This window comes from Trachurus japonicus, chromosome 8, assembly GCF_045865225.1.
Source record: "Trachurus japonicus isolate A0001 chromosome 8, Traja_1.0".
NCBI classification, from domain to species: Eukaryota; Metazoa; Chordata; class Actinopteri; order Carangiformes; family Carangidae; genus Trachurus; species Trachurus japonicus.
The window spans coordinates 4,810,772-4,838,559 of NC_140914.1; the positions used below are offsets into that span (position 1 = coordinate 4,810,772).

Sequence of the window (27,788 nt, forward strand, 5' to 3'; positions counted from 1 at the left end):
TAAAACGGCAAACATGTAAAAAATAAATAAATAAAAGAAAAGAAATCCTCTATGTTTCTGTATGTTTTTCTTTTTAATGTCCACATTAATGCTGATGTATGTTTACATTCTGGGAAACTGCTCTGAACTTTTATGTAACATACATGTCTAGCTATAATTTAAACAAAGAACTTACATCAAATTTGATTTGATTTGTGAGGACTAGGCATACAATAATATATGGAAAGCCTGTGAATATTCTCATTTGTCCAGGTCATCGTTATCCCCAAAATACAAAGTAAAAGCAACGTGGAACAGTTTCTAGATATATTCCCATTGTATTTTGTAAAATGTAATAAATTTAGATTTATTACATTTGCATGTGAGTTGTCATGACAAAGTAGGCCTAGTCTATATAAAAATACCACGTTTTTTATTTCCTTCTGTGACACATGAACGTATTCATCATTGCCCAGCTCTGACGTCACGCTGCCCTGCCCCACTCTCCTTGAGCAAGGCACTGACTGCTCCTTTAATCTGCTAAAAATAGACTTTTATTGTGGTAGGCAGCAGCTCTCCTCCTCCTCCTCCTCCTCCTCTACTTCTCCTCCTCCTCTTCTCCTTCTTCTCGTGAGGCTACTGTAACTGTGACAGGTTTACGGAGAGAGAGAGGGGGCGGAGCTCTGTAGGTAATGATGATTGACAGGCGGATCCGTCCAATCAGAGCGCAGAGACGTAAAGCCTTTAATGCCGTGTGTGTGTGAGGCTGCGGCCGCAGACTGAACCACCTGTAGCCGCCGGTCCAGCTCCGTTACACCGGCTCAGAGCTACACGGACTGAACCTTTTCTCCTGGGAAGAAGAACCGGACTCTTCTGGAACCATGTTGGTGAACTGTGCGCGGCTGCTGCTCGTCCTGGCAGCTGTCGCCAGAGGTGAGAGAGACAAGTTTATACTCTGTTTTATTCTCTTGTATCAGCAGGCTATCAGCGTGTGGGTTCAGATTTAAAGTCTTCAGCTGCTTCAGTTTCCACAATAAAACTCTGTATTAGCTACTGTAGGAAAACATAGAAAATCACCAAAATAAAAGTTTAGGCTGCAAGTAAATATTCAGAAAAGCTAAATTCTATATGAATAATGAGCTTAAAAAGTATAAACAGCATTTCTATCATTGTTTCATGTTTTAATTTGAACTTCTGTTGTGTATATTACAACAATACATAACATTTTATAACATGTACAGGCTATTTTGTCTGATTTGACGCCATATTTATATTTAAAATCAGGGACCACAGCATCTTCTTTATCATTTTATTTTATTTTATTTATTTAAACCTTTATTTTAACTCGTTGGTCACTGAGGTTTCCCTCATTTACGGGGACGACGAGTTTACAAGCAGCAGCAGAACTACAATTACATTGAATAACAACTGCAGGATGATATTAGACCAAATGTTTTGTTTAAATAGAACTTACTTCCATAATATGTCAGTGTATGTAAAATATTTAAATAAAACTTTACTCTAAAAGCTTCTCCTATCATATCCTAGACAATAAAGTATTGTATTTTGTGAGTTTTGTGAAGGAAAAGCAGCATTAGTTTGAATCTTTGACAACTTAATAGTTTATAATATTATTTTATATGTGAAGTGAACACAACATGTGAGACTTTGTTGTCATATACGCTGCTCACCAACTTTTAAAGAGAACTATACAGAGGTATTCAGTGTCTGATACTGTGACACTTCAGATAATAAATATGCATGGAACCATCAGCAGCAGCTTTGCTTTGTTTAGTCTCTTCCTCACAGACTTCTGCTCCTTCAGTGAAGGAAGTATCTTATTTCATTTATTCAACTCTTTGAAGACAAATGCATCCTCTTTTTTTTGGGCTTTTATTCATTGGTGGGGGGCTTTCCTCCACCCTGACTCACTCACTGGTCCTTCGGTGTGACTCACTGCTGGACAGATGCCAGCGAGCGAGCAGCAGCCGTCGGTCAAACAGCAGCAGTGTGTGTCTGTGTGTGTGTGTGTGGACCCCCTCGATGGCGTGGTGAAGCCGCCGGAGGAATTTTGATGAAGTCTCTCCACTGTAACGCTGCGTCTCTGAGCTCGGCCTCGGTCAGATCCATTGGTCACAGCTGGGTATTATTCTGGACTGCACTGCAAAAAATCTTACCAAGAAGATTTGTCTTATTTCTAGTCAAAAACAAATCTCATTCTACTTAAATGAGACTCATACATTAAAAGTTGCTTGTTTTTAGACACTTTTTACATCTTTCAAGCATATTTTCACTAATATAATATAATAATAATCTGATAGTGGAGCAAGTTTTTCTTTCTTATTACAAGCACAAAAAAAACCTGTTTTCAATGGCAGATTTTTCTACTTATTTCAAGTGAAAATTAGTTTGAAATGATCTAAAAACAAGTAAATTTTTAGGTGAAGAGTCTTTTGTAAGTGGAAAGAGTTTAGTTTTGACTAGAAATTAGACATTTTGACAAGAAATAAGACAAATATTCTTGGAAAGATTTTGAGTTTTTGCAGTGTGTTCTCTGTTCTGTGCATCGCTCTCAGACTGGGTCACTGTCATGTGCTGCTGCAGCCTCAGTGGAGGCCTGCAGGCTGTTTGCATGCATCCCCCGACCCCCCCAAACACACACACACACACACACACACTGTCATGTGTCTGACTTGTATAGAAACGCAGCACATCAGGCCTGACCGTGTGCTGCGTCTGAAGCAGCAGTAAAAGATGAAAGGCCCCTCCAGGGGTCGGGATCTTCCTGCATGCAGGCGCCTACACACTGCTGCAAGAAAACCTCCGGAGAGAAAAGTTAAATACCTCAGTCACTCTCCTCACTCTTTCTCTTTCCCCCCTTACAAACACACACACACACACACACCAGCACACAGTTGTCTTGTCTCCTCCACGTGTCGAGTTTGACCGACGGCGAGTCATCGTCAAAGTCACCGCATGAGAATGAGAGACTCATGTAGAGCTGCAACTGTTTCCTCTCTGTCAGTCAGACTGTTGTTAAGCGTTTAGATGTTTCATTTAAAGCTACATTACGACTTTGGAAAGCTGTAGATTGTCGCAGGGCCTGGGAATGTGAATGAGTGACTGAATGAGTGATAAAGTTCCTCCATTGGTCGGCTGAGTGCTGCGTGATTGAGTGATGAGGTTAAAACCCAATTTCTCATTGGTCGTTGCCCTTTGAAATTGAATTGACCGACTTTTCAACATCTTTAGTGACGTTTTTTTTTTCAGTATAGCGTGATAAATCATAGCAGAGGTGTCTTTCTGCATAAATGTGCTCCTAACTTTCTTTCAAATAGATCATTTTACAAGTTAAGACTCTGGTAAGTCTTGTCTTAAACTCAATTGGTCGTGTATTTTGTGATTTATAAAGTGAGCGTTTTATCAGTATGGGCCTCGTTTCAGTCGTTGAGTCAGAATACATTACTAGTTGCCTTGTTGCAGCACTACATTACAAATACTGAATATAATAAGAATATAAATGACTACAGTTACATAACCTCTATCATATTCAATATATATGAAGATCCCTGTGAATAATATTAAACAATATACGCTGTTTACAATGACTTATATAAAGATTATAATATGTACAGTATGGTAATAGGTTGTTGCACATTAAGGTAGTTAAACATGAGTTTTTTTAGGTGTCCAGCAGCTCATTATATAGAACAGAAATCAAGTAAGTTAAAAACATATATCACATCCAACCAAAGTCACATAATAATAACAACAATGGAAGCTAAAACAGAATGAGCACCAGGTGAAGGCTGAGAGAGAATAAATAGGTATAAAGTGTGTATAAACCTGTGGTAATACTACTACTACTAGTTAGTAACAAATAATGAACTAAAAGCAGTAAAACCAGTGCAGCTGTTGATGAGAGCGGCTTCAGTCTGTTAAACTCTGACTCTGGGCTTTGACCTGACTCCTCCTCCGTCAGCAGGAGGAACCTGACCGACTCAAATGTTTGTTTGTGAGTCACTCAGTTCCTCCTCGTCCTGTTTCTGACAATCGACGATCGATTTCATCTTCCCCGTTTGTTTGTTTCCACCGTCTGCTGCCACATGTCGTCTCTCCGTCCACTCCTCATGCACACCACCACCACCACCACCACACTTGTTTGTTTGCTGTTTTCCCTGCTCTATAGCTCTAGCTGCAGCTCCATCCTGTTGGATTAGACCTGCTGCAGCTACAGGGCAGTAAATCTCACTCTGTAATTGAAAAGCATGTGCTGGCGGAGCTTTAATTGGATATGATATGTGCAGAGGCCATCTGTTACCTCCCAGTTCCAGTATATAAAGACTAGAGCTGTGTTTGCTCACATGCTCTGAGCTGCTTTCTGCCTCGTCCTGCTGCTGCTGCTGCTGAGGATGTCTGATGATGAGACAGGAACCCAAGACACACTCCCACAGTTTGACGTATAACAGAAACTGAGATAAGACGCCGGGCGTATTTTAATTAATCGGCCGTGTATCTTTGTTAAACAACTGTGGCTTTTTTTTTTTCACCTCACAATGCTGGGATGTGTGTGAATGTTTGTGTAGGGCTGCACATGTGTGTGACAGGCAGGCATCACGTCAGGACGAGCCAAGATAACGCTTCATGTGACAGGGCAGAGAGAGCTCGGGCTTTTATTTTGAAAAGTCAGAAATGCAGCTTTTTCCCTCCCTGACTGAATAGAATCAGGTTATTAATATGCATACTGTTTTTTTGTGTGGCAAAATTGTGATGATTAAAGCAGAAGTAAGCGGAATATTTGTGTTAATATAAGTCTTAAATAGTTATATCTTCCGACAGCAATCACTTACATAGAGTGTTTGGTCCGAAACACGGGTCTGTCAGTCACTCTGCTCTGCTGTAAGCTGAGGAGAAAACTTTCCTTGTATCCTACAACCTTAATCCAATGAGGAGAGAGAACGGCATAAAGGGGCGGTCCTCTCTGTGTGTGCAGCCAAGGGATGCGCGTGAATGTGGTGACGTAGGGACGAGGACCAATAGATCCATGACGAGGGCGGGGACTGCTAACTCCATCTGCTGACAAGAAGTTAGCCAAAACGACCGGATCGCTTACTTCTGCTTTAAAGAAAATTATCCACAAATAATTGTTAGATATTTCATGCTCTAGAAGACAGACTCATGACTTTTGATTGCACCTTGCAAGTGTGTCACACGTGGAAGGGGATTTATTTTTTAACTTATCAACAGATTATTTTAATATTTAATCGTGGCTCCCTTGTAATCATTAAAGGGATAGTTCACCCAAAGTCCAAATTTCACTCATTTTCTACTCACCCTCATGTCGACTAAGGGCTGGGAGAAGTTTCAGAGTCCTCCGTGGCTTCTCTGAGTTACAGGGGGGTCCGCGCAGCAGTATTTGTCCATATAATGGTCCAAAAAGACACACCAAAAAACATCCAAATATCTCCATACTGCTCGTATGTAATGTCCGTCTTGTATTGAAGCCCCGACGAGCAACTGTTTCGAAAAAAATTGAATAAGTCTATATTTTAAGCTTGTTTGTAGCTGAAGCTCCCTGTGTCTCAGTTCACTGCTCTTCCTGTGTCAGTGACCGGTGGAACAATTTCTCATGTTGGGGCTTCAATACAAGAGGGACATTAGAGACGAGCACTATGGAGGTATTTGGATGTTTTTTGGTGTGTCTTTTTGGACGAAGAAAAGTGAGCACCATTCACAACCGTCATATGGACAAATACTGCTGCGCAAACTATCCCTTTAATGATTACAAGGGAGCCACGATTAAATATTGAAATAATCTGTTGATAAGTGAAAAATAAATCCCCTTCAACGTGTGACACATTAACCAAGTGATGCGAGCGCTGCAGGTCCTCCATGAGAGACTGTGTCCTCTGATGAGACATATGAGCTCTGCAGGATGATGAAAATAAAAGCTTCCTCTCTGTCCTGTGAGGCTCTTTGATGTCCCAGGCTTCCCCTTGTTTGCAGGAAACTGTGTGTGCATAGCCTACATATGTGTGTGTGTGTGTGTGTTAGTTATGGGATGTGCAGCTTTAAATATGAGGGGGTCATAAATCAGTATGTTAGAAATGTTCACCCTCATTAGGCAGCGACATGCTGGACCCAGAGTGTGACCAGTAATTATTGTCCCTGCAGCTCTCTCTTCTTTGATCAGCTTGTGTCAGATGTCATTCTGCATGATTTCTTAAAACACACACTTTGCACACATAAACACACACATACATCCCTACAGGTCAGCGCTCCACATGACTCCTCTGTCTCCTTAATGAGATCCTGCCTGAAGCCCGGGGCTCTTCCTCCTGACTGTCGGGTCACAACCTGTCAGTCCAGTCTTTAATCAGCTCCGTCCTCCTCGCTGGGACAGGAACGCGCTCATGAACTGGGAATATTTCATGATGGGCAACAACTGAGAAAGGAGGATTCCTCCCATTGGGAATTATGGTGCCTTCATGTGCTATGGTGCAGACGGTATTTTCCACTTAGGTATTTGCCAGTGCGTTGTGTTCATGTGCTTTTGTTGTTGTACAGAGAAAATAAAGATGGTGGACACAAAACCAAACCATTAATTTTAAAAACTGACACCGAGTGTTAACGCATCATATTACAATTGTCAATGGAACAACACTTTATAGGCGACAAAAACTAACCACTATAACAGTAGCAAAACACGTTTAGTAGTGTACAGTGTACCATTCACAAATCTTGCGTTGCTCGCCGCCATGTTGAAAAGGTCAAAGTTTATCTCATCTCGGCAGCTCGGGCATCAAAAAATTCTACGAGTTGCCCAGTGGAAAATACCACATGAGAGGGTGTTCATGTGCACTTTTCACGTCGCCTTTTGGTATTTACCATAATTACCATAGCACAAGCACATGAAGGCACCATTATAGCAACACACAAGACACAACCCCCTCCTCCACTTCCCTCCCCTCTCCTCCTGCTCCTCCCCCTCCTCGTCCTCCTCCTCTCTTCAAGTGCTGCGTCATCAAAACAGACGAGGATTATTATTCGCTGGGGAGTGGCGGTGTGGACAGGAAGTGGAGGATCTGACAGGTACTTCACAGGAAAGAGCTGAAGTTTCGGTTACCGTTGGTGATTTGAAGTGAGGCGAGGCTTTTTTGACAGCTGGAGGCAGACGTCTCCGTGGCAACAGATACCCTCTCTTGCAGGCGCTCGTTTGATGTCAACAGAGGGAGATAGAGGAGGAGGAGGAGGAGGGGGCATGGCGGCTTTTAAGTGACTTCATTACAGTGATACACTGCAAAAAGTTTCTTTCCAAGAATATTTGTCTTATTTCTTGTCAAAATGTCTCATTTCTAGTCAAAACTAATCTCTTTCCACTTTAAATAAGACTCATCACCTAAAAATTAACTTATTTTTTAGATAATTTTCACTTGTTTCAAACAAATCCTCACTTGAAATCAGTAGAAAAATCTGCCAGTGAAATCAAGTTTTTTGTGCTTGTAATAAGAAAGAAAAACTGGCTCCACACTGTCAGATTTTTCTACTTATTTCAAGTGAAAATAGGTAAAAAAGTAAAAAGTGTCTAAAAACAAGCTACTTTTTAATGTGATGAGTCTTATTTTAAGTATAATGAAACTTGTTTTGACTAGAAATGACATTTTTGACTGGAAATGAGACAAATATTCTGGATAAGATTTTGAGTTTTTGCCGTGTCAACACAGAGGGATAGGGAGATAGAAGAGGAGGAGGAGGAGGAGGCGTGGCGTCTTTTAAGTGGCTTCATTACAGTGATAGTTTGTCAAACCCACGTAGCAGGTGTTCTTTACTCGAGTGTAGGACCTGAGGAGTTGCTCGCAGTGGGCAAAGCCGGACCTCCTTATCCATAGATCCTCCTGAGTGACTGCGTGTTCACAGGCCCGACCTTAGACCCACTTGTCACCCGGCCTGACCCAGCCATCCCTTTTGTGTCTGCAGGAGATTATCCGGCTGTAGGTTAAATCCTCAGAGACAAGGCTCCCTGTCAGGCGTGCTGCATGCTTGTAATTACTCCACCGTTAGTTTCTACTCCATTAGGCTACACCATGACTGTCTGTCTGTTTGCATTGGGTTTATTTTTATAAGGGCTTCATAAATGTTTTCAGCCTTGTGGAAAAAAAAACAAGAAAACGTCACAATCCTCCAGGGGGATGTGAGCTGCACTGGATCTGTCAGAGTCCAAAAAACAACAACAACAACAACAACAACACAAATGCACTGCAGATGCTTCTGGCAAACTAAATGTGTCGTCTAAGAAATGCTGCGGTTTGTGGTTGAGGCCTAAACTCACATGGTTGCAGCTATTGTTAAAATCAGCCTTTAAACAAGGGTGTTAAGAGATCACATTGGTTTGACATTTCCAATCAATAGAAACAGTGAAGTAGGCTACAGGACTTAAGTTTTTTTCTTCTTTTTTTAAAATGTGGAAGCATTTTCAGTGTATTTATGAAAATGGAAGCAGAAGGTGTGTTTGTTTATGGAAATCCATGCACACGCAAATTATTTTCTATTACAGCTACCCCTTTGTCCATCACTTCCCCATGTGGACACAAATATAGTCTTATAGTCATTAAAACACTGAATTGTTTATGTCTGAGTGTCGCCTTGTAATATCGGCTGTTGGCCTATAGTGTCCTCCTCTTGGCAGTGAGGCCAGACCATAATAACTGCTTGCGAAGGCTACATGGAATAAAAAAAAACGGATCCTTTTACAAAGTCATGGCAGTAGACTGTAATTGTAAGCGATGCTGTAATACTAACTTTGTATTACAATTTGTATGTAGATGAACCACAAGAATGTAGGGAACTTTAGTTCTCTTCTCATCTTTGTGGCAGAGTTTATGATAAAAGGATTAATTTTTTTAAACTCACACACGCACAGCGGCCTCTGTTCCTCTCCACCACCCTGCTGCTGCCGCTGTAATTTTCACAATAGTCGTCAATAATAGCAACGAAAGAGGCGCTAATGGCGACAGCAGTTGATTAAGACCTTCATAACACATCACAACGTCATATTAAATCGAGCATTAGCTCAAAAATTAATGAGTCACTCACATTAAATGGGCAGAAATGAATTAATGAGTATTAAGAGTGTTAGCTTATTGTTTCAGAGGTGAAGCTAGGAGGCTAAAACAAAACTAGTGCACAAATGCTTAAGGCCGTAATGTAAAGAAGCTAACATGCTAACAATTGATTGATTGGTGAGTCCAGTGATGCTAACATGTTACATTTAACATTTAGGTCACTCTTTTTGTTGTTTATCCTTTGTTAGCCTAACATTTTCTGTTTAGCATATAACAGAAGTTGCACAGCGATGTTAGTTTTATGAGTTTTATTGGAAACATTGACTCAATGGTGTTTTAAAGTAAAAAGTCAGAGGGTCTACAAGGTTTGACAGAGTAGCCTATCTGTAGGCCTACTTAATTTAATGACAATCAGTTCAACATCTTAGTTTAGCATGTTGGCATGCTACCAGCTACAGCTAAAACAGGGGAAAACTGAGATGATTTTAAGATGAAAATGAATTATTACAACCTCTGATAGTTAAATTTCCTCTCTTTGAACTCATAATGTCCAAAATGATTAGTTTTGGTGAATCATTGATCTGGAAAAAACAGACAAAGAGAGAGCGAGAGACTGGTGACCTGTGAGCTTTCTTCTCAAATAATCAAGTGGAGATGAAAGACGTTAAGAAAGTGTTTCCTTAACACACATATTACAGCTGATAAGACTCTTGACTCAGTTTATGTGTCCACACCAGTTGAGTGAGGAATGTGCACCTTTATTCTTCTTGACTGCTGGCCGATTGTTGACCTTCGTGTCCGTTGATTGATGGTGTGTATTCAAGTGAAAACTGAAGGTGACATGTGGACGGCTGTGGTTTAGGAAAGTGGTGGAAGAGTTCTTTGAGTAAAGGTTAGCACAATATAGCTGTGTTTAAGTGGATTAATGTGGCTTTGAGTTGTTGATATGACTTGGAAAGTGCTATAATAAAATATTCAAACTGCAGTTCCACTAATGACCACTAAAATGCGGCTCCAACAGTGAGTTAGCGTTAAAGTGTTTGACTTTAAAGCAGAAATAAACGTTTTTGTCTCTATGGCTAATTTCCTTCTTCATGAGGGCTGTTTTTATAACTCATCTGTTTACATTTTAATAGATATCTTAATATCTTAAAGATCTGAATAAGTCAGTAGTTTTGGGGGCGGGGTCTGGTGCTGCCAAGATGGCGATGGTGGAGCAGCTCACTCGCTTCAGAAACCTGTGGAGGCTACGTCCAAATGTATGTACTTTATTGCGTGTCTTACAATATTTATTTAAAAGGACTTCCACATAAGATAATGGTAAACTGAGTCTCAATAAAGCAACAGGAATCTGGAAGATGATGAAAATGTGATTGTTTTTCTAAGAAGCCTAGATAAAACTTGTGCTTGTGATTTTAGTTGAATGCAAAGTATGCGGGGACAAAGTGCACAGTGAAAACCTTGAGTTGAGCGCTGGCAAAAGATACAGTGGCACAGAGGGCTAATCAAGGCTAGATCTGATTTAAGAGGTTTTTCATTAATCTTGATCTCTGGTCGTCCAGTGAGATTAGTCCGCTGGCCTTAAATCTTAATCTAGACGAGCCGGTTACAAAATGATTCATGTGTGTTTAACAGCAATGATCTCACACTCTGCTGCTTCATCATATATAGACGCCCTAGGCCACTCCTTTACTTTATGACTGTCAAAAGCATATATGTTTTCCCTACATTTACTTCCTCCATTGTTCTGCAGAAGTAATAATACAAGATGGGTATCCTATCCATAAAAGTCAGTACGTGTGGAGCCTGTGGGTTTTTTATTTTATTTTTTTATCTCGTAATGAGTCTTGGTTACTAAGTGATAAATACATTAGCTCACACACAGAAAATAATCAGATCACGCTGCTCAGGATCTGATATTAGTGCCATTGAGACAACGACTTACTGGAGGGAACAGTTTGTATAAGGCGTCCACCGGCTCTGACGAGCAGCGTGTTCTCTCTGCAGCTCTTTGAATCTAATCATTCAATGCATACAGATGAGGAGCCGAGGTAAACAGGCCGAGCCATTATCAAAGACCTCCTGCTGTTAATAGTGCTCCTCAAGCTGCCCTCTGGCTTCCTCTGTTCCCCCTATAAACACACAGCCCAGAGTGGGCGCAGGGTAAATGGGAACAGGCGTCATCGTGGCAGCACACTCTCAATAAACAGGAGGTGAATCTTGTGTTTTCTTTTCTTTGCTTTAACATTGTGCAAAATGAGGCTGGTGCCACTTGTGACCGACACGTCTTGGATCTGTTGTAAACAGCAGTCACTTACGGTAGCTCTTATCTGCTGAGTCACCGCTCCTGTCAACTCCTTACGCACTTAGATTTTCAGTGTTTATTTTAGACACAGCCTTCGTGTCCTCTGTGACAAAGCCAACGATTGTGCCCGAGAAGTACAAAGTGAGTCATTAGTGCTTTTACTCTTTTCTAAAGAAGTGTGAAGCTTTTAGAAAGTTACGAGAGACTGATCTAAAAAAAAACAGCTGCAAACTTCAATTCACATTTAGATTTACTCACAGTTTGTCAGTGTTTGTATCTGTTTGTTTTGTTAAAATAACACTATTACAGTAGTGTCACACTAATTTGTCTCATTAGATTTGGAAAACAGGGAACACTGAATATTCACACGTCCAATCTGGTGTAAATGTGAACATATGAAGACAAGCACATTACCATGGAAATATATGCAAAGTGATTCATTATTTAGCTTTGCTAATTTGATTCCATAATTATGCTGATAAGATGTAATGTGGACATTTAACAAGTTAAAGCTGCTGTAATCAATATTGAACGACGGATCAAATGACTCTCTGTGGAAAATGACAGAGTCTGTTAGCTGCTTGTTTTGGTTCACTATCACATTATTTCCAACAGGTGCTTTTACACAGATAAAACCACCATACATTAACCTGTTAGTTAAAGATGAGTGGAGCTTTTAGCAGCTGAAGAGCCAGATGTATGTGTGTATGTGTCAGATATAGGATGAAACTGAAAAGCTCAGAGGAGAATGAACATTTTAGTGAAAGAAAAACAACTGTTGTGTTTGTTTAATGTGAAAATCAGTAAATATTCACCACAGTAAATAGATAAGTAAATAAATGCAGATTTAAAGTAAAAATAATCATGTTGGATTAGTTCCACCTGTGGTTTCATAACCGTCTGATTATTCTGTGCTTTTGTTTTGACTCTAGTGACAGCCACCACTGATGATACAACCACTCCTGCAGACCCTACTACTACAAGCAGCACCGACCAGACCAACACTTTATCAACGTCACTACCGATCACCGACACAGCTCCAGCTACGGCGACAGATGGCACCACGACAGGACACACAACTGTGGATCCATCCGTCACACAAGCAGAGCTAGACAGCAGCACTAACGTGACCCACTTCACCTCCACTGAGAGTCCAACCGACTCTCCTACAGCTCCGCCCACTGGTGATCCAACCACTGGTGCTCCATCGTCCACCACAGAGACAAACCTCAACACAGAGGCTGCAAGTGGAACCAGCACAGCTGCTCCAGGTCACACACCGACCAGCAACCTCACATCAACTAGTAGTGCACCGATTACAGATGCACACAATGGCACATCTATCACGACACCAATTGGCAACGACACAACAATCACGACACAAATGGGCAATGACACAGCTACTAGTGCACCAATGGGCAACGACACAACTACTAGTGCACCAATGGGCAATGACACAACTACTAGTGCACCAATGGGCAACGACACAACTATCACGACACCAATGGGCAACGACACAACTACTAGTGCACCAATGGGCAATGACACAACTACTAGTGCACCAATGGGCAATGTCACAACTATCACGACACCAATGGGCAATGACACAACTATCACGACACCAATGGGGAACGCCACAACTATCACGACACCAATGGGCAATGACACAACTACTAGTGCATCAATGGGCAACGTCACAACTATCACGACACCAATGGGCAACGACACAACTACCACAACACAAATGGGCAATGACACAACTACTAGTGCACCAATGGGCAATGACACAACTACTAGTGCACCAATGGGCAACGTCACAACTATCACGACACCAATGGGCAATGACACAACTATTACGACACCTATGGGCAATGACACAACTATTACGACACCAATGGGCAATGACACAACTATTACGACACCAATGGGCAATGACACAACTATCACGACACCAATGGGCAACGACACAACTACTAGTGCACCAATGGGCAACGACACAACTACCACAACACAAATGGGCAATGACACAACTACTAGTGCACCAATGGGCAACATCACAACTATCACGACACCAATGGGCAATGACACAACTACTAGTGCACCAATGGGCAATGACACAACTACTAGTGCACCAATGGGCAATGACACAACTACTAGTGCACCAATGGGCAATGACACAACTATTACGACACCAATGGGCAATGACACAACTACTAGTGCACCAATGGGGAACGTCACAACTATCACAACACCGATCGGTAACAACACCACTCCTATTATCACCACTATGCAGCCAGGCAACACAACTACTGTCACTACAGGAAACTCCACAGCTACACTGACCACACCCACACCCACAAACTCCACCAGCACTAACACCACAGCTGGAACCCCACCACCACCCTCTACACCTCCTGCTTCCAACTCCAGCTCCGTCCCTCCAACCACCTTCCCAGGCAGTAGCACCGCACCCCTCACCGGAAATACCACCACCCTTAGTCCCTCAGCAACAACCCTGGGAGGTAGGATGATGTGTTCTTTCAAAATAAAAGACTTTATCATGCAGAGCTGCACAGCTGACAGGTGGGAGACTGCAGAAGCTAAAGTTTAGGCACCCCTGGTCCAAATGTCTGTTCAGCAAGTGGAAGATTAAACGATCTCCAAAAGGCATAAAGTTACAGATGACACATTCCCTTTACATTTTAAACAATATAAATATATTTTTCTTTTTTCATATTTTACATTTTTAAAATGACAGAAAAGGAAAAGGGCCCGAGGCTGTGCTACAGCGTGTAAATAGTAAATATTTTGTCTGGTATCTTGGTCAAAGTTATCTGAGAGCTCAAGTCTCCTGGGTTTCCCATTCTTTTGCAGGCTGCTGCTTTGTTTCCCGTTTTCACTCTAAAACAAAAATAATACACTGATATTGCTTAAAATTTTGCAAAAGAGTGTTTCATGTTTAACTTTATGTCTTTTGGAGATCAATTCATCTTCTATTTGCTCAACTGGTTTTAACCAGGGGTGCCCAAACTTTTGCATGCCACTGTAGCTGAGCCAGTGTGTGATAATAATAATTTTTATGTAATAATAGAACATCATGCATGGCCCCCTGCTGTGTTTCACTGTGTTGTTGTGTTGGTGTTGGTTGTTCTGTCTCATTTGTACATGTTTTTTTCCTGCTACTACAGGAAGCACCAGCTTGACTCCTACAACTGAACCAGTTACAGGCAACGCAACATCCCCACCCACCATCACCACCACTACCAGCGACGGTACTGGTCCCACCGTAGATGTTACCACCCCTGAGACAACACAGATGACCACTGTCCACTCCACCACAGCAGCACCACCACCCACCCCGGATCAAAACATTGGTCAGTAACTTTGTCTGAAGAGTTAATCTAGCAATCTATCATCACAGAAAAACAACAGGCTTTTCAGTTCACATGCATCTCTGGACCTACATTTACTGTATCACATGGTCTGCAAAGACGCAACTGCAACATGAATGACAGTGTTGCTCTGTGTGTTAAATGAGTTTAATAATTTAATTTCACACATTGTAAAAGTTGTTAAATGTGTCATATGTCTTGACTCTCTCCTCAGTGTGTCCTCAAGCCCCGTGTCCAGCTGAAAGTGTGTGTCTGAACGGCACGTGTCAGTGTGTTACTGGGAAATTCCTGCAGAACGGCGCCTGTGTATCCGGTAAGAGCGAATCAACACTTTAAAGGTACAGTGTGTAATATGGGGGTAAAACCGTGTTATCTAGCGTTCAGCTCATTCGCACTCGCACTCGCACTCGCACTCATATGTCTGCTGTTTCCTCCTCCTCCTCCTTCTTCGTTGGTTTATTCATGAACATGAAACTCTTGAAGGTGCTCTCTGGTTGGCTGGATTTTCCCTTCAGGCTTCCGTACAAACATGGCGGTGCAAGATGGCGACACTCTCTAAAGCAAGACCCTTGTTATATGTAGATATAAAAGAATAATTATAAGGCTACGAAAACCAAACAAATTTTATTTTATAGCAATTATACACTTATACTAATATATTCATGTGTAATATATGTATATTTTGCCAATAAACCTTGTCAATTATTACACACTGGACCTTTAACGTCTGGTCATGAGATTGAGATGAGATGGTGTGATGATGTCATGTTTTTATTTTGTCTTTTCTCTCAGCCCAAGTGTTTCCAGGTCAGCTCCATTTGAACCTGACGTTTAAGCCTGAAATGACCGACAGGACCTCACAAATATTCCGGGAGACGGCAGATAAAATCTCAAATTCGGTAGGTGGTGATGATGTCACACAGAGCCTGTTGGTGTATGCTCCTCTCTCTGTCATTAAACCTCCATGTTTGCTCCCCTCCACAGCTCAGAAAAGTCTTCAGTGGTCAGCCGGGGTACATCAGGACAGACGTTGTGCAGCTTCGGTGAGCGGTCTCTCTTTTCTCCTGCAGCACAAACACGTTATCCAACGAGGGCTACAAAAGGTTTCTGAGCTTCTCTTTTCTCCTCTAGACAAGGAAGTGTGGAGGCCACTGTCAGTAACATCTTTGAGGACAGCGACGCCACACAGGATTCTGTCGATAAGGCCATTCAACGGGCTATCAACGAGTCCAAGCCCGGTGAATTACTGGCAGATGCTACGTTCACAAGTGAGTGACATGAACCAATTAAGTCTCATCATCATTTGAGGAGGGTTGTTTTCCTCATGCATGTGCTCTGTCACAGGAAACGACCCGTGTAAGCAGGAGCCGCTGCCTTGTGACGTCTTCTCTACAAAGTGCAGCGTAACAAATGGCAGACCTGCGTGTTCCTGCAAAGACGGCTTCATCTCCAACGTGTTCACTCCACAGATCTGCAGAGGTAAAAACCAGCTCTATATTTATTAAAGGGATAGTTCAACATCCTGGCAAATTGGCCCATTGCCATAATCCCTATAGTCATAGCAGTAGGTTTGTTACCTTTAATTGTCGGTGCAAGCTATTTTTAGAACGGCGGAGCAGAGCGGCGAGCTGCTCAGAGCTACGCTACGGAGGCTCATGAGATTTCTTGGTTTCCCTCATCAAACTCATCAAATACACAATCCAACAACTAAATACAGAGACTGCTTGCTGAAAAACTGCCCCTGAAGGCAACGTGCATCAGTGGTTTTGCATGAATTTACCTCTAAAGCAACTCTGTCTGGTAACGTTCTGTTATTATCTCATAGCGTGGTGAATGTGTAGGTCACAACTTGTCCACCAGAGCGTTGTGGAGTTGTTGGATTGTGTATTTGATGAGTTTGATGAGGGAAACCGAGAAATCCCATTAGCCTCCGTAGCGTAGCTCTGAGCAGCTCGCGGCTCTGCTCTACCGTTCTAAAAATAGCTTGCACTGACAATTAAAGGTAACAAACCTACTGCTATGACTATAGGGATTATGGCAATTGAACTATCCCTTTAAGCTTTTCTATGAGAAAACTCCTCGTTGTGCTGTGGACGACCTGCAGCAGCGTCTGAGAACGAGCTGGGCTGAACGTTTCCCGGCTGAGCTACCGTCAAGAGAACTGTAACAAAAACTTCTTATCCTGTCCTGGCTCCCGAAAAAAAATACTTGAGTGTGAGAATGAGTGTGGGGGAGGGATGAAACGACGGGGGAGCGAGACTCCGAGACGAGGTCAAGAGCTGCAGCCTTTTCTCCGCGCCGACCTTGACCCTCGCTTCATTTATCTCTCAAATTTATTTCTTTTTAACGGGGGTTGTTTCCCCGGAAACGAGTGGAAGAATCACAGCTCCGTGTCTGTGACCAAGGAGATCAGCTGTAGGAAGAGCTCATAAAGAAAAAAAGAACCTTTAAGCGTCAGACATTATAACGCATATGGCTCCATTTTAGCAGGGAAAAAAAAAAAACATGATACAGTATGTGCTTGTTTGAAAAGGTCAGCACGCAGCCTCCATATGAAGAGGCTCTCATTGTGCTGCACTGTGTGTGTAATCAGCCGTACACAACTTCTCCATCCACCGTGACCGACACTGAAGCCGCAGCTTGTTATGTTCTCGTCTGTCTCGTCTCCGGGCGCCGTTGTTTGTTTGTTGTGTCTGTTTATACATTGTCTTTCTGTTTCCAGCTTGTCCGAGCGGGCAGAGGGCAGTGGGAGACAAGTGTGAACCGTGAGTACATGTTTTGCATTTTCCTCTAATGTGTGACTATGTGTGTGTGTGGAGAAGGAGGATATGGTGAAGTGAACTCACTTGCTTCCTCTCTTCAAACTGTGTTCTGCAGCTCAGCTGTGGGAAACATAAAATAAATCTCATTGTGTTTAACTGCTCTTTATGTTTTTTTTCTTTCCTCTCAGGTGTTCATTTGGATACAGCGGCTTCAACTGCAACGACTGTGAGTTAACATTGATGTTTTAGCAGCAGCAGAAGTTGGTAACAGGTGTGTGTGTGTGTGTGAGTGTTTAACCTGTGTGTGTCCTGTGTGTGCAGCGGCTCTGCTGGCGGTGGTGGTCATCTCCTGTGTGCTGGGAGGAATCCTCCTCATCATGGTCCTGGCTCTGCTCATCTACTGCTGCTGGTGAGAACATGAGCAGCTACAATGTTGATTAAGTGTCACATTATATTATATCATAATAATAATAACCATCATATGTGCATACAGTATATTATGTTTCCCACATTGGCCCTGGATACATGGCTTCAGCTCAAAGGATGTAAGAGTCTTTTATATAGAAGTTTGTTTGTTTAGATCCCTGTTAGCTTCTATATAGCAGCATCAGCTGTTCTTCCTGGGGTCCAAACTGAAGGAATATATTCAATTCATTGAATATATAGAACAGAGAATATAACCCAAATATATTAAAGAATATAAATTATATTCCAATCCAATCAAATCCAACTTTTTTTGTTAAGCACTTTAAAGCATCCACAGTGGACCAAAGTGCTGCACAGAATGGTGAATAAAAGACATAACAGCTCACATAAGGCATAACATTACACTTAAAATACAAATAAAATAAAGTAAAAGACATACAATATGAGTAAAAATAAAAGGCATACAATAAAAACAATAAACTAAAATAAAATCACACAAAGTCAACGTCTTAGAGGGGTCAAAGGCCAATGTGGGTTTTAAGAGGAGATTTAAAACCAGGCAGAGAAGAGGCCTGTCTGATGTGTTGAGGCAGATCGTTCCACAGTTAGCATAGCATATGCAAGTTAAAGTTTCTTTTTAAATAATGCCTTTTTAAAAGCATATATATTATCTTGTTTGGTTAACTGATGTACTTTTATGTTTAGGTAAAGTTAAAACAACCTCCAGCAGCGTGCTACTAAAGGATCATTTTTCACAGAACATAAAGCAAAGTGAAGTTTTGTTGTGTGAGAGAATTTAAATATTTCATTTTGTCCCATAAAAACGACAAAATTAATGTCTGTCTGTTCAAACACAGGACTCAAACATATCATTTATCATTATTTTACTGCACTTTTTGCAAACGTTTCTCTGTTACTAATACTGTAGTTTCAGCTGTGGATTGGTGGGTCATCACTCAAACTCGTCACTCAGTGGCTCATTAATAACCTTGATTAGACATAAGTCGCAAGAGATTTTATTGATCCCACGTGTGGGAATTTCAAGTGGGAAGTGCAGGACATGTAAAGAAGTAAGGAATAAAAATATAAGACTGTACAAAATATTATTTAAATAGAGAAAAAAACTATATACTATATTGTTTGGTTAGAGATATCGCACAGTGTAGGTGCATGAATACAAGTAAGTGTACAGCTTGTATGAACTGTGCAAGGTAAAGGATAAATTACGCAGAAGAGAAAAACTTTATAAATACAACCAAGTGAGGTAATTTGAGTGTAATGGACAAGGCGGCTTGTGCAAAGGCTGCAGATCAGAGAGTCCAGAGTGCAGGGTATTATTAACCCTCTGTGTCTCTGTTACAGCAGGAGGAGCGGCTCTAAGAGGAGGCCAGAGGAGAGCAGCGGCAGCAGCCCGTACTCGTCGGGCGACCTGAACCAGCCGTGGCCGGCGGGCATCACGCCCATCCCCCGGGCCACCACCAACTGGGAGTCGGCTCCGATGGAGATGACAGAAGGAAACAGCACCCGAGGCCTGATGGACAAGAAGCACCAGAGCAACGGCCTGGTGAGTTGTTTCACAGCTTCTGGTTCTGGTTCTGGTTCTTGTTGTCGTCACTCACTCAAACTAACACTAATCCTGCCGCAACAATCAGCCCCACCATGTTGATCCAGACTGAACCTGCTTCACTAACACACACACACACACACGTTTAAAGGGACAGTTCAACATTTAGTCAAATCCTCCTCCTCTCTCCATAACCCCTATAGTCATAGCAGTAGGTTCATCACCTTTAATTATCGGTGCATGTTGTTTTGAGATGGGCGGGGCAGAGACGTGAGCTGCTCAGTGATCACAGTGGAGGTGAACGGTACAGGTCCCCTGTCCCTCATCAAACTCATCAAATACACAATCCAACAACTCCACAACGCTCTGGTGGACAAGCTGTGACCTGCACATTCACCCACTATGAGATAATCATGTCACATTACGATTACGGCTGCTGGGCGGAGTGATTTCAAAAGCGCAAGTAGTTCCGGTAACCCTTTAATTTACAGGCCGTTAATTACAGTACGTGATAATGTCAAGAAATAACAATTAATTGCGACATAAGGTCTAGAAGTAGTCAAGACATAATGGTCAATTCATATAATTCATGCTTCTTGACATTATCATGTTATTACATTAGAGGGTTACCGTAGTTCAGAGTATTTGCTTCGTGTGTCGTAATGTTACATAATTATACGTTATTATTTTTAATAGTGTGGTGAATGTGCAGTTCACAACTTGTCCACCAGAGCGTTGTGGAGTTGTTGGATTGTGTATTTGATGAGTTTGATGAGGGAAACCAAGAAATCCCATGAGCCTCCGTAGCGTAGCTCTGAGCAGCTCACGGCTCTGCTCCGCCGTTCTAAAAACAACATGCACTGATAATTAAAGGTGATGAACCTACTGCTATGACTATAGGGATTATGGTGAGAGGAGGATCTGACTAAATGTTGAACATGTGGACGCTCAGGTTTGATTATTTACAGGGGAAAACACATCCAGCGCTGTAGCTAACTGTTCATCTTATTTAAAAACAGCAGTTGAGCATCATTTGTATATAGGCTATTTGTTATTCAAATTATTTATTCATTTATTTTTCTATTTGCATTTTTTTTGTGTTATTTGCCTGTTGCTGCTGTAACACAGTCATTTCCCAGCCTGGGATAGGCCTTTATCGTAATTTTAATCTTTTAACACTGAAACAGAGGCTTTTAAACAAGTTTTTACTCAGTTTCAATCCTTAAAAACAGTTTTTTTTTCACCTGCAAGTGAACAAACCCCTGCTGACAGTGCAGAGCTCGGAGCAGAGCAGATGCTGTGATGATGTTTTCCAGTCTGTTTAACCCCAATCATTGAGAATGTACATGCAGTGAGTGCTAGCATGTAGCACGTAGCTCCCTCCCGTGCTCCTGGCTTTGCCTGACTCCCAGTGTGTTGATTTAGGGGTTTCAACCGAAGCAGAGAGGATGGAAGAAGGTAAGGCACAGCTTTGCTTTTAGATTCTGATCCTTCCTTGGTGCCCCCCCCCTCTGGTTGATGATGTTAATGATGATTTAGCTCAGTAGTCCAGCACACAGAGTGAGAATTGGGGCGGCTGCGGTTCAGAGGTGATGGGAAGCTTCATGAGGTCTGTGGTTGTGGTGGAGAGCAGCATGTTTAATCTAGTGAGGAACTCAACTGGTGCCAGGTTTTTGGTTTGTTTGTTTTTTGGAGGGAGGCTTGGGTAGTCGTGAATTTTCCACTGCATGTGGGTAACTGTGGTGACTCGACTTTGTTTATGTGTGTAAACGTCCTACAGGTGCATCTAGAATACCATGGAAAAGTTTATAACAATAATAATAATAACTTACATTTATTTATCGCCTTTCAAGAAACCCAAGGTCGCTTTACAGTGAAAACATTGATAAAATAAATAAAAGGCAGAACTAAATGACTAATTTGGAAATGTATGTCAGTAATTCAATTCAAAAAGTGAAACTAATACATTATATAGATCCATTACACACAGAATGAAACATTTCATGTCTTTATTAATTTAATTCCTTTTAATTGTAATGATTGTGGTGGCTTACATTTAATGAAGACCTAAAATAAAAAAAAACAAAACAAGAATATTACAAAAAAACAAGCATTTTAATATGGAAAAGTTTGTCCATCTATATGCACTCAACACTTGGTTGGGGCTGTTTGACTTGAACTAGTGGAAATTGACTTTGCTATGATATTATAATTTATTGAGATGCACCTGTAGGTCTAAAAAGACACTACGTAACACACACACTGACTGCTCTCTCTGACGTTTCAGACGGGATCGTACGACCTCAATCCAGAGGGAATGAGGACCTTCACAGGTAAAAACCCGTCCCGGTACTCCTACCTGGTCCAAGGCCACGAGAACCCGTACTTCTTACCGGGGGATGATGGTAAAATCTGAGAAAAAAACAAAACAAAACAAAACAATCAAACAAACAACATCTTGCCAGCTGTGGTGGGTGAAGTCCACACCGTTACTAAACAATGGATCAAGAAGGACGTTGCTGGTTATTTATACTTCACTGAAAATTCACAAAGGACAAAATTGAACTCAGCCAGGAAACAGCCACCAACCAAAGAGATTCATCCATGAGCAAGAACATCTTTTTATAAGTGGGACTGTGTGTGTGTGTGCGTCAGGTCTGCTCTTGCTGATTTATAACCAGTAGATGTCGCTGTTGCTCAATATAATCTATAGAAACGTCCTGTTTTCTTTTTTTTAAAGGTACTTTTTTATGCTTTTAAAGGAATCATTGTGTAGTCTTTTTAAAATGATAAATGAAGCTTATTTTATTGCTAATTGCACTAAAGTGTGTGTGTGTGAAGTTTACCTCTGTTTTTTTGTTTTTTTTCCTTTTGAAATCATCAGTAAATTGAATGTGGGGCTCGTGGGTATTTTTTTAAGGGTCTGATTATTTTTCAAGAAGATGAATGTCGAATGACTAAAAGGGGCTGGATCCCTGGTTCTGGGTGTTTCTATAAGGGATTTATATACTGTAGCTGTGTGACGCTGCATGAGGACTTCCTGTGTTGATCCAAGCTGCACTTGTGCAAAAATGTTCCTGTTGACGACGACGACGACGAACAGGAAACATGATGCAAAGCAAAGCTGGTGATAAAACCTGCCTCCTGGATGTGCCAATTATCACTTGTATACATTTCCTCTATATAAATAAATATATATATATATATTTATCCTGTGTGTGTGTGTGAGAGAGAGAGAGCGAGAGAGAGACAGTGCACTGTTTTATAAGTGTGTAAAGTTTTTGTAAATAATTTTTGGGCAGAGAATGTGTGAGTGTGTTTCTGCAATGGAAATAAATGACTATTAAATAAAACAGGCGTGTTTCTGGTCTCATGTAAAGACTCAACACAGCTGCGTTGCACGCTGACTCAAACATTTGTGTCTTTTCATAGATTATTTGTCATTAACTACACATATTACAATTCATGCGACGTTTATCAGCATCTGAAATGATTTTAAATGTTTCATAAGTCTTAGAAAAAAGGAAAAAAAGACAGATTTAGAGGAGCGTGTCCACTTTAATACTGATAAACCACCTGTCTTCAAGACTTCCTTCTGTTTCTCTGTTGATTCATCGCTATGTGATGATTTATTGTTTGTTTTGCTTTTCTTTTTCCATATTTTCCCTCCTGCTCTCAGACGTGTAGTTCTTGTTTTTTTGGCAGGTTTATTTATTTGCAGCATCTTGTATTTATCTCTAAGGACATGTTTCATTGAGGAACTGTTTTAGGCCTCTGCCAAAATTCGCAAAAAACTGCAATATGTAAATCCTGTTTTTATCCATTTACTTACTTAGCAGGGACAATGTAGATTAAATGTGCCGGTGTTTGCTACAAGTCTGATCTGACACGAAGAGAAACACAAAGCAGCTGGAGAGAGAATAAAGTGACGTCCACAGTAACTGAGCGGTCAAGGTGAAGTCAAGTCTTTTAAAACAATTATGTGCACAGAAACAGACACAGTGAGTTACTGCTTCTTGATTTGCTGCTGCTGCATCACACCACGTCTCTTTCTGTCTAAATATTGGTGCACTTCATTATACATTCAGCAGCAGCAGCAGCAGTCGAAGCCGAAGCCTCTGGGCCGAATGCACGGCCACATGAATCACAGAGCTAATGGGATTATTGTTGGGAGGTGGAGCTGATGGCGACTGTGTGAGTCCCACCCAGAAACTCTCCATCTCGCTGCCAAACACGCAGCAGCAGCACTTAGTCACCGGGGAGTGAGAGGTGTTTGAGAGCCAATGAAGTTTTATGGTACTGCTGGGGGTTTTTTCTTTTTTTTTTTCTGCCTGAAACTTGGCCGGCGGCGTCACGGCCCAGTAACAGACTGAGCTGTGGCTCCTACAGCTTCTTATTAAAGCTGGGATTTTGGGTTGAGCTCAGTGTGGCTTTGTTTGCCAGGCCCTTAATCTTGGGCACTGGGTCACTGGGACACAGAGCGACTGGGCAAACAGGGGAGGGGGGGTGGGGGGCACGAACCACAAACGCATGGGCACGTATAGTTAGGAGAGTTTAAACTGAGGGTAACACTTTACAATAAGGTACAAAATTAGAGTAGTTACTGAGGAACTAATGGGTCGTTCAGACCAAAAGCGTCAAAAGCGTCAAAAGACGCTCTTGACGCTTTTCCGCGACGCTGGTGGTCTGAACCATAGACTGTAAAAAGAATGGACGTAGCGTCCGTGACGTCACCCATTGATTTTGGGGAGTCTGTTTTGTGCCGCTACTACGGGGGTTTGAACCGCGCCATGTTGGATTCTACTTGCCATATTTGGAGCGGTGCGGCCGTTGGCCGGCCGAGAGCCCGCCCACTGGCCTCGTAGCAGCGGTCACCGGACCTGTCACTCAACGGTTCTGCGCCCTAATTGGCCAGAACTTTAAACCTAATAACAGTAAAACGGTAGAGTTTTTAAAAAATTCACCCCCCTCAGAGTGTGTGCGGGGGTAGAAACTATCGGTTGAGACCAAAAAAATGAAATGTACCAGGCTGTAAATATGTTTTTTAAAGCTGTAAAATCGGCTATTTTAACATAGGGCTCAATTGGAGTTGCTCCCTTCTGGAGCCAGCCCCCAGCGACAGCCGAGGGGATTGCAGCTTTTTGAACGCGGAAGTGAGCTTCACTTCTCAGACCGACAACTGCCCCCTTGGTCTGAACACCCTGGCGTTTTGACGCGCGTCAAAGAAGTTGACGTCGGTTGTGGTTGGTCATCCATTTAAAGGGGCCGCGACATCTACACTCTGATTGGTTGCCGCTGCTCCGCATCATCGCTCATTAGCATAAAGTTCAGGAGATTTCAACTTTCTCCTGACGCTCTCGCCGCCAAAACGCGACGCCAACGCCTTTGACGCTCTTCAACGCTCCTCGACGCTGGTTCTCATTGAAAATGAATGACTTCCGGCCACCGCGACGCTCTCGACGCTTTTGGTCTGATCGCACAGTAACGAGGAACTAATGAGTAGTTAGTGAGGAATTGAGGTACACAAAATTATAGTTACTCATTTTGATGTCTCACTTTACTTCAGGGTAAACAAAAAGGGTAACTAATGATTAAGTAATAGTTAGTTCCTCAGTAATTTGATTAGGAGTTACTGAAGAACTGACCATTAACTAATAGTTAGTTCATCATTTATCATCATTAGTTCATTATTACTTAATGGGCAGTTCTTCAGTAACTCCTAATCAAATTACTGAGGAACTAATGAGGAACAAACTATTACTTAATCATTAGTTACCCTTTATGTGTACCCTTAAGTAAAGTGACACATCAAAATGAGTAACTACTCTAATTTTGTGTACCTTAGTTCCTTAGGAACTACTCATTAATTTGTCATTAGTTCCTCAATAACTACTCTAATTTTGTGGGTACTATTAAGCATTAGTTAAGCATTAAATACTGAATTCATCATTTATAACACATGAATACTCATTAGTATGTAGTTTATAAATAGTTAAAAATGTTTTACTATCATTGATAAGCACTAACTGTATTTATAAAGTACACACTGAGTATTCATGTGTTATAAATGAAGAATTCAGTATTTATTAATGCTTAACTAATGCTTAAAAGTGTGTACTTATTATAAATAAAAGTGTTACCTAAACGGAGTGCGATGATGACTCACAGGGAGGAGGAGGAGGAGGAGGAGGAGGAGGAGGAGGAGGAGGAGGAGGAGGAGGAGGAAACCTGCTCCATGCTCCAAACAACACAACAACATCTGGGTCATCAACATCAGGCTGGATCTGCTGCAGCAGCCCAGAGGTGTTCAGATGAAGCAGGTTACAGCAGCAGCAGCAGCAGCACTGATGCTGTTCAGTGTTTCAGGTCTGCAGCAGCAGCAGCTGCTGCCGTCGTTTTCACAAAGTGCTGAGTCACTAATAATGAGGATTATCTTGCTTTAAGCTGCTGAAACAAACGGCACCTGTTCTTATTGTCTCAACACTGGAGCATAAACTCAGAACTCAATGGAGGATAAGATTAAAACCATTACATAACCACACCAGTTTGACAGATTTTTCCATCTGACAGCAACAAAAACTGAAGTTCTGAATGAATTCTGCATTAACTTGATTTATACTCCACCCTGTAATTTCTACATCGTCTGTCCTGCACACACCCTCCCTCTTTCTCTTTAGCCAAGGCGTTGCTTCTGGTCTGTGGAGGAATGCATCGTATTTTGTACCCATTACCGAGGCTGCCAAGTCCTGCTGCTGCTGCTGCTGCTGCTGCTCCTCCATCAACCACAGGCTCAGTGACTGATCGATGGAGCACTTAGCGGCCGTGAGCTACACATCCAGTCATCTGACCCTCTGGAGCTGAGGGAACGGCAGCAACCACATCACCATCCAGCATCCAGCCGCCAGATGGATGGAGATGATGGGCCGCAGCAGCAGCAGCAGCAGAAACAGAAACAGTAGAAGGAGCAGCAGCAGCTGAGGAACTGAGGATTCCTCCTGAGAGGAACAGGGCTCTACAGGCCACAGGCCACTGCTGCTTCTACTGTTTCTACCATTTCTAATGCTGCTTCTTCTGCTACTACTTCTATTGTTTCTACTGCTGCTGTTTGGACTGCTTCTACTGTTCCTACTTTTTCTACTGCTTCTGCTTCTACTGTTTCTTCTGCTGCTGTACAATTCACTCTCACAACAGTATATATAACGTCAGTGTGTTTACAAAGTTGGTGACGGGTCGTAACACCAAATTTAATGAGACGACTTCCAAATTCATAAAAATGACTAAAGTCTCATTGTGAGGTCGTTGCGTTGTGTTGTGTTCATCACACAGACTCACTGCAGCATATGGAGCAGAGATTAGAAAGGTTTTAACTGTAGCAGATGGAGACAATACTTTGCAAACACTCGAGTTTACAATCCAACAAAACAATCTAATACATTTCCTGCCAAAAGTCCCACAAAGGAATCTGACTCTGAAGCCACCTGCTCTGCTGTTTTTATTGCAGCGGAGGAAAGCTCCTCCTCTCTCCCTCCTCTTCCTCTGTCTCTATTAAGTCACACAGGAGGAGGCTGTAATTCACTTTCACTAATGCAGCTCTGCAGCAGCAGCCACTGAAGTACATAAAATTATGAAACATTTCCCAGCAGCCTCATATATAGGTCTCAGCTAGAAGAGCTGCCAAAAAAAAGAAAAAGAAAATCCTCCTCGGCCTTACACCTCCTCCTTTATGGAGTTATGACCGGAGATGTAATGGAGGTTAAAACCATTTAAGCTACACCTCCTAATCATTTTTATTAGTAAAAAGGGTTTCTGAAGTCATTCTGTAGCAGTGTCAGCGGCTGACACTGGATGAATGAGATTATATACGTTTTTGGAGGGTTTTTTTGCAGTGAAAAAGGGGATTATATGTGTTTTTTCTGAAATTGTACTTAATTTGGAGATAAAAGTCGTGCCAAATAAGCAATTTTACGTCTTTGTAGCTGTTTTTGCATCTTATTTTGATCATTTTTTTGTGTTTTTGTGTGATAACTTTACATCTTTGTGGTGGTTTCTGGCATCTCTTCTTATTTTTTGCATCTGTTCCTGGTTGTTATTGTACCATATCAGTTTGAGTCTCTTTGGAGTTTTCATGATGTCTCTCTTTGTTGTCACTTTGTGGTCATTTTTTACCTCTTTGTGGTCGTTTTGTGTGTCTCTTTGTGGTCCTGCCCGGCACGTATCGTCATTTTAATGAAGTAAGAAAAGAGCTAAATGGTTCCAAAAGCTTATTTTCGATCACTTGGCTCCATCAGAGAGGGAGAT

At 41.8% G+C, this 27,788-nt stretch overlaps 1 protein-coding gene across 1 annotated transcript; it reads left to right on the forward strand.

The window, feature by feature from the left end:
• Positions 1-780: 780 nt before the first annotated feature.
• LOC146982400 (uncharacterized) lies at positions 781-22,840 on the forward strand. The gene is made up of 14 exons (XM_085785579.1): positions 781-912; positions 12,279-13,868; positions 14,535-14,720; positions 14,953-15,051; positions 15,531-15,637; positions 15,723-15,781; positions 15,870-16,006; positions 16,083-16,217; positions 17,461-17,503; positions 17,689-17,726; positions 17,822-17,909; positions 19,289-19,490; positions 20,916-20,948; positions 21,778-22,840. The coding sequence occupies exons 1-14, from the start codon at positions 861-863 to the stop codon at positions 21,904-21,906; spliced, it is 2,898 nt and encodes a 965-aa protein (XP_085641705.1). The 5' UTR covers positions 781-860; the 3' UTR covers positions 21,907-22,840.
• Positions 22,841-27,788: the final 4,948 nt, after the last annotated feature.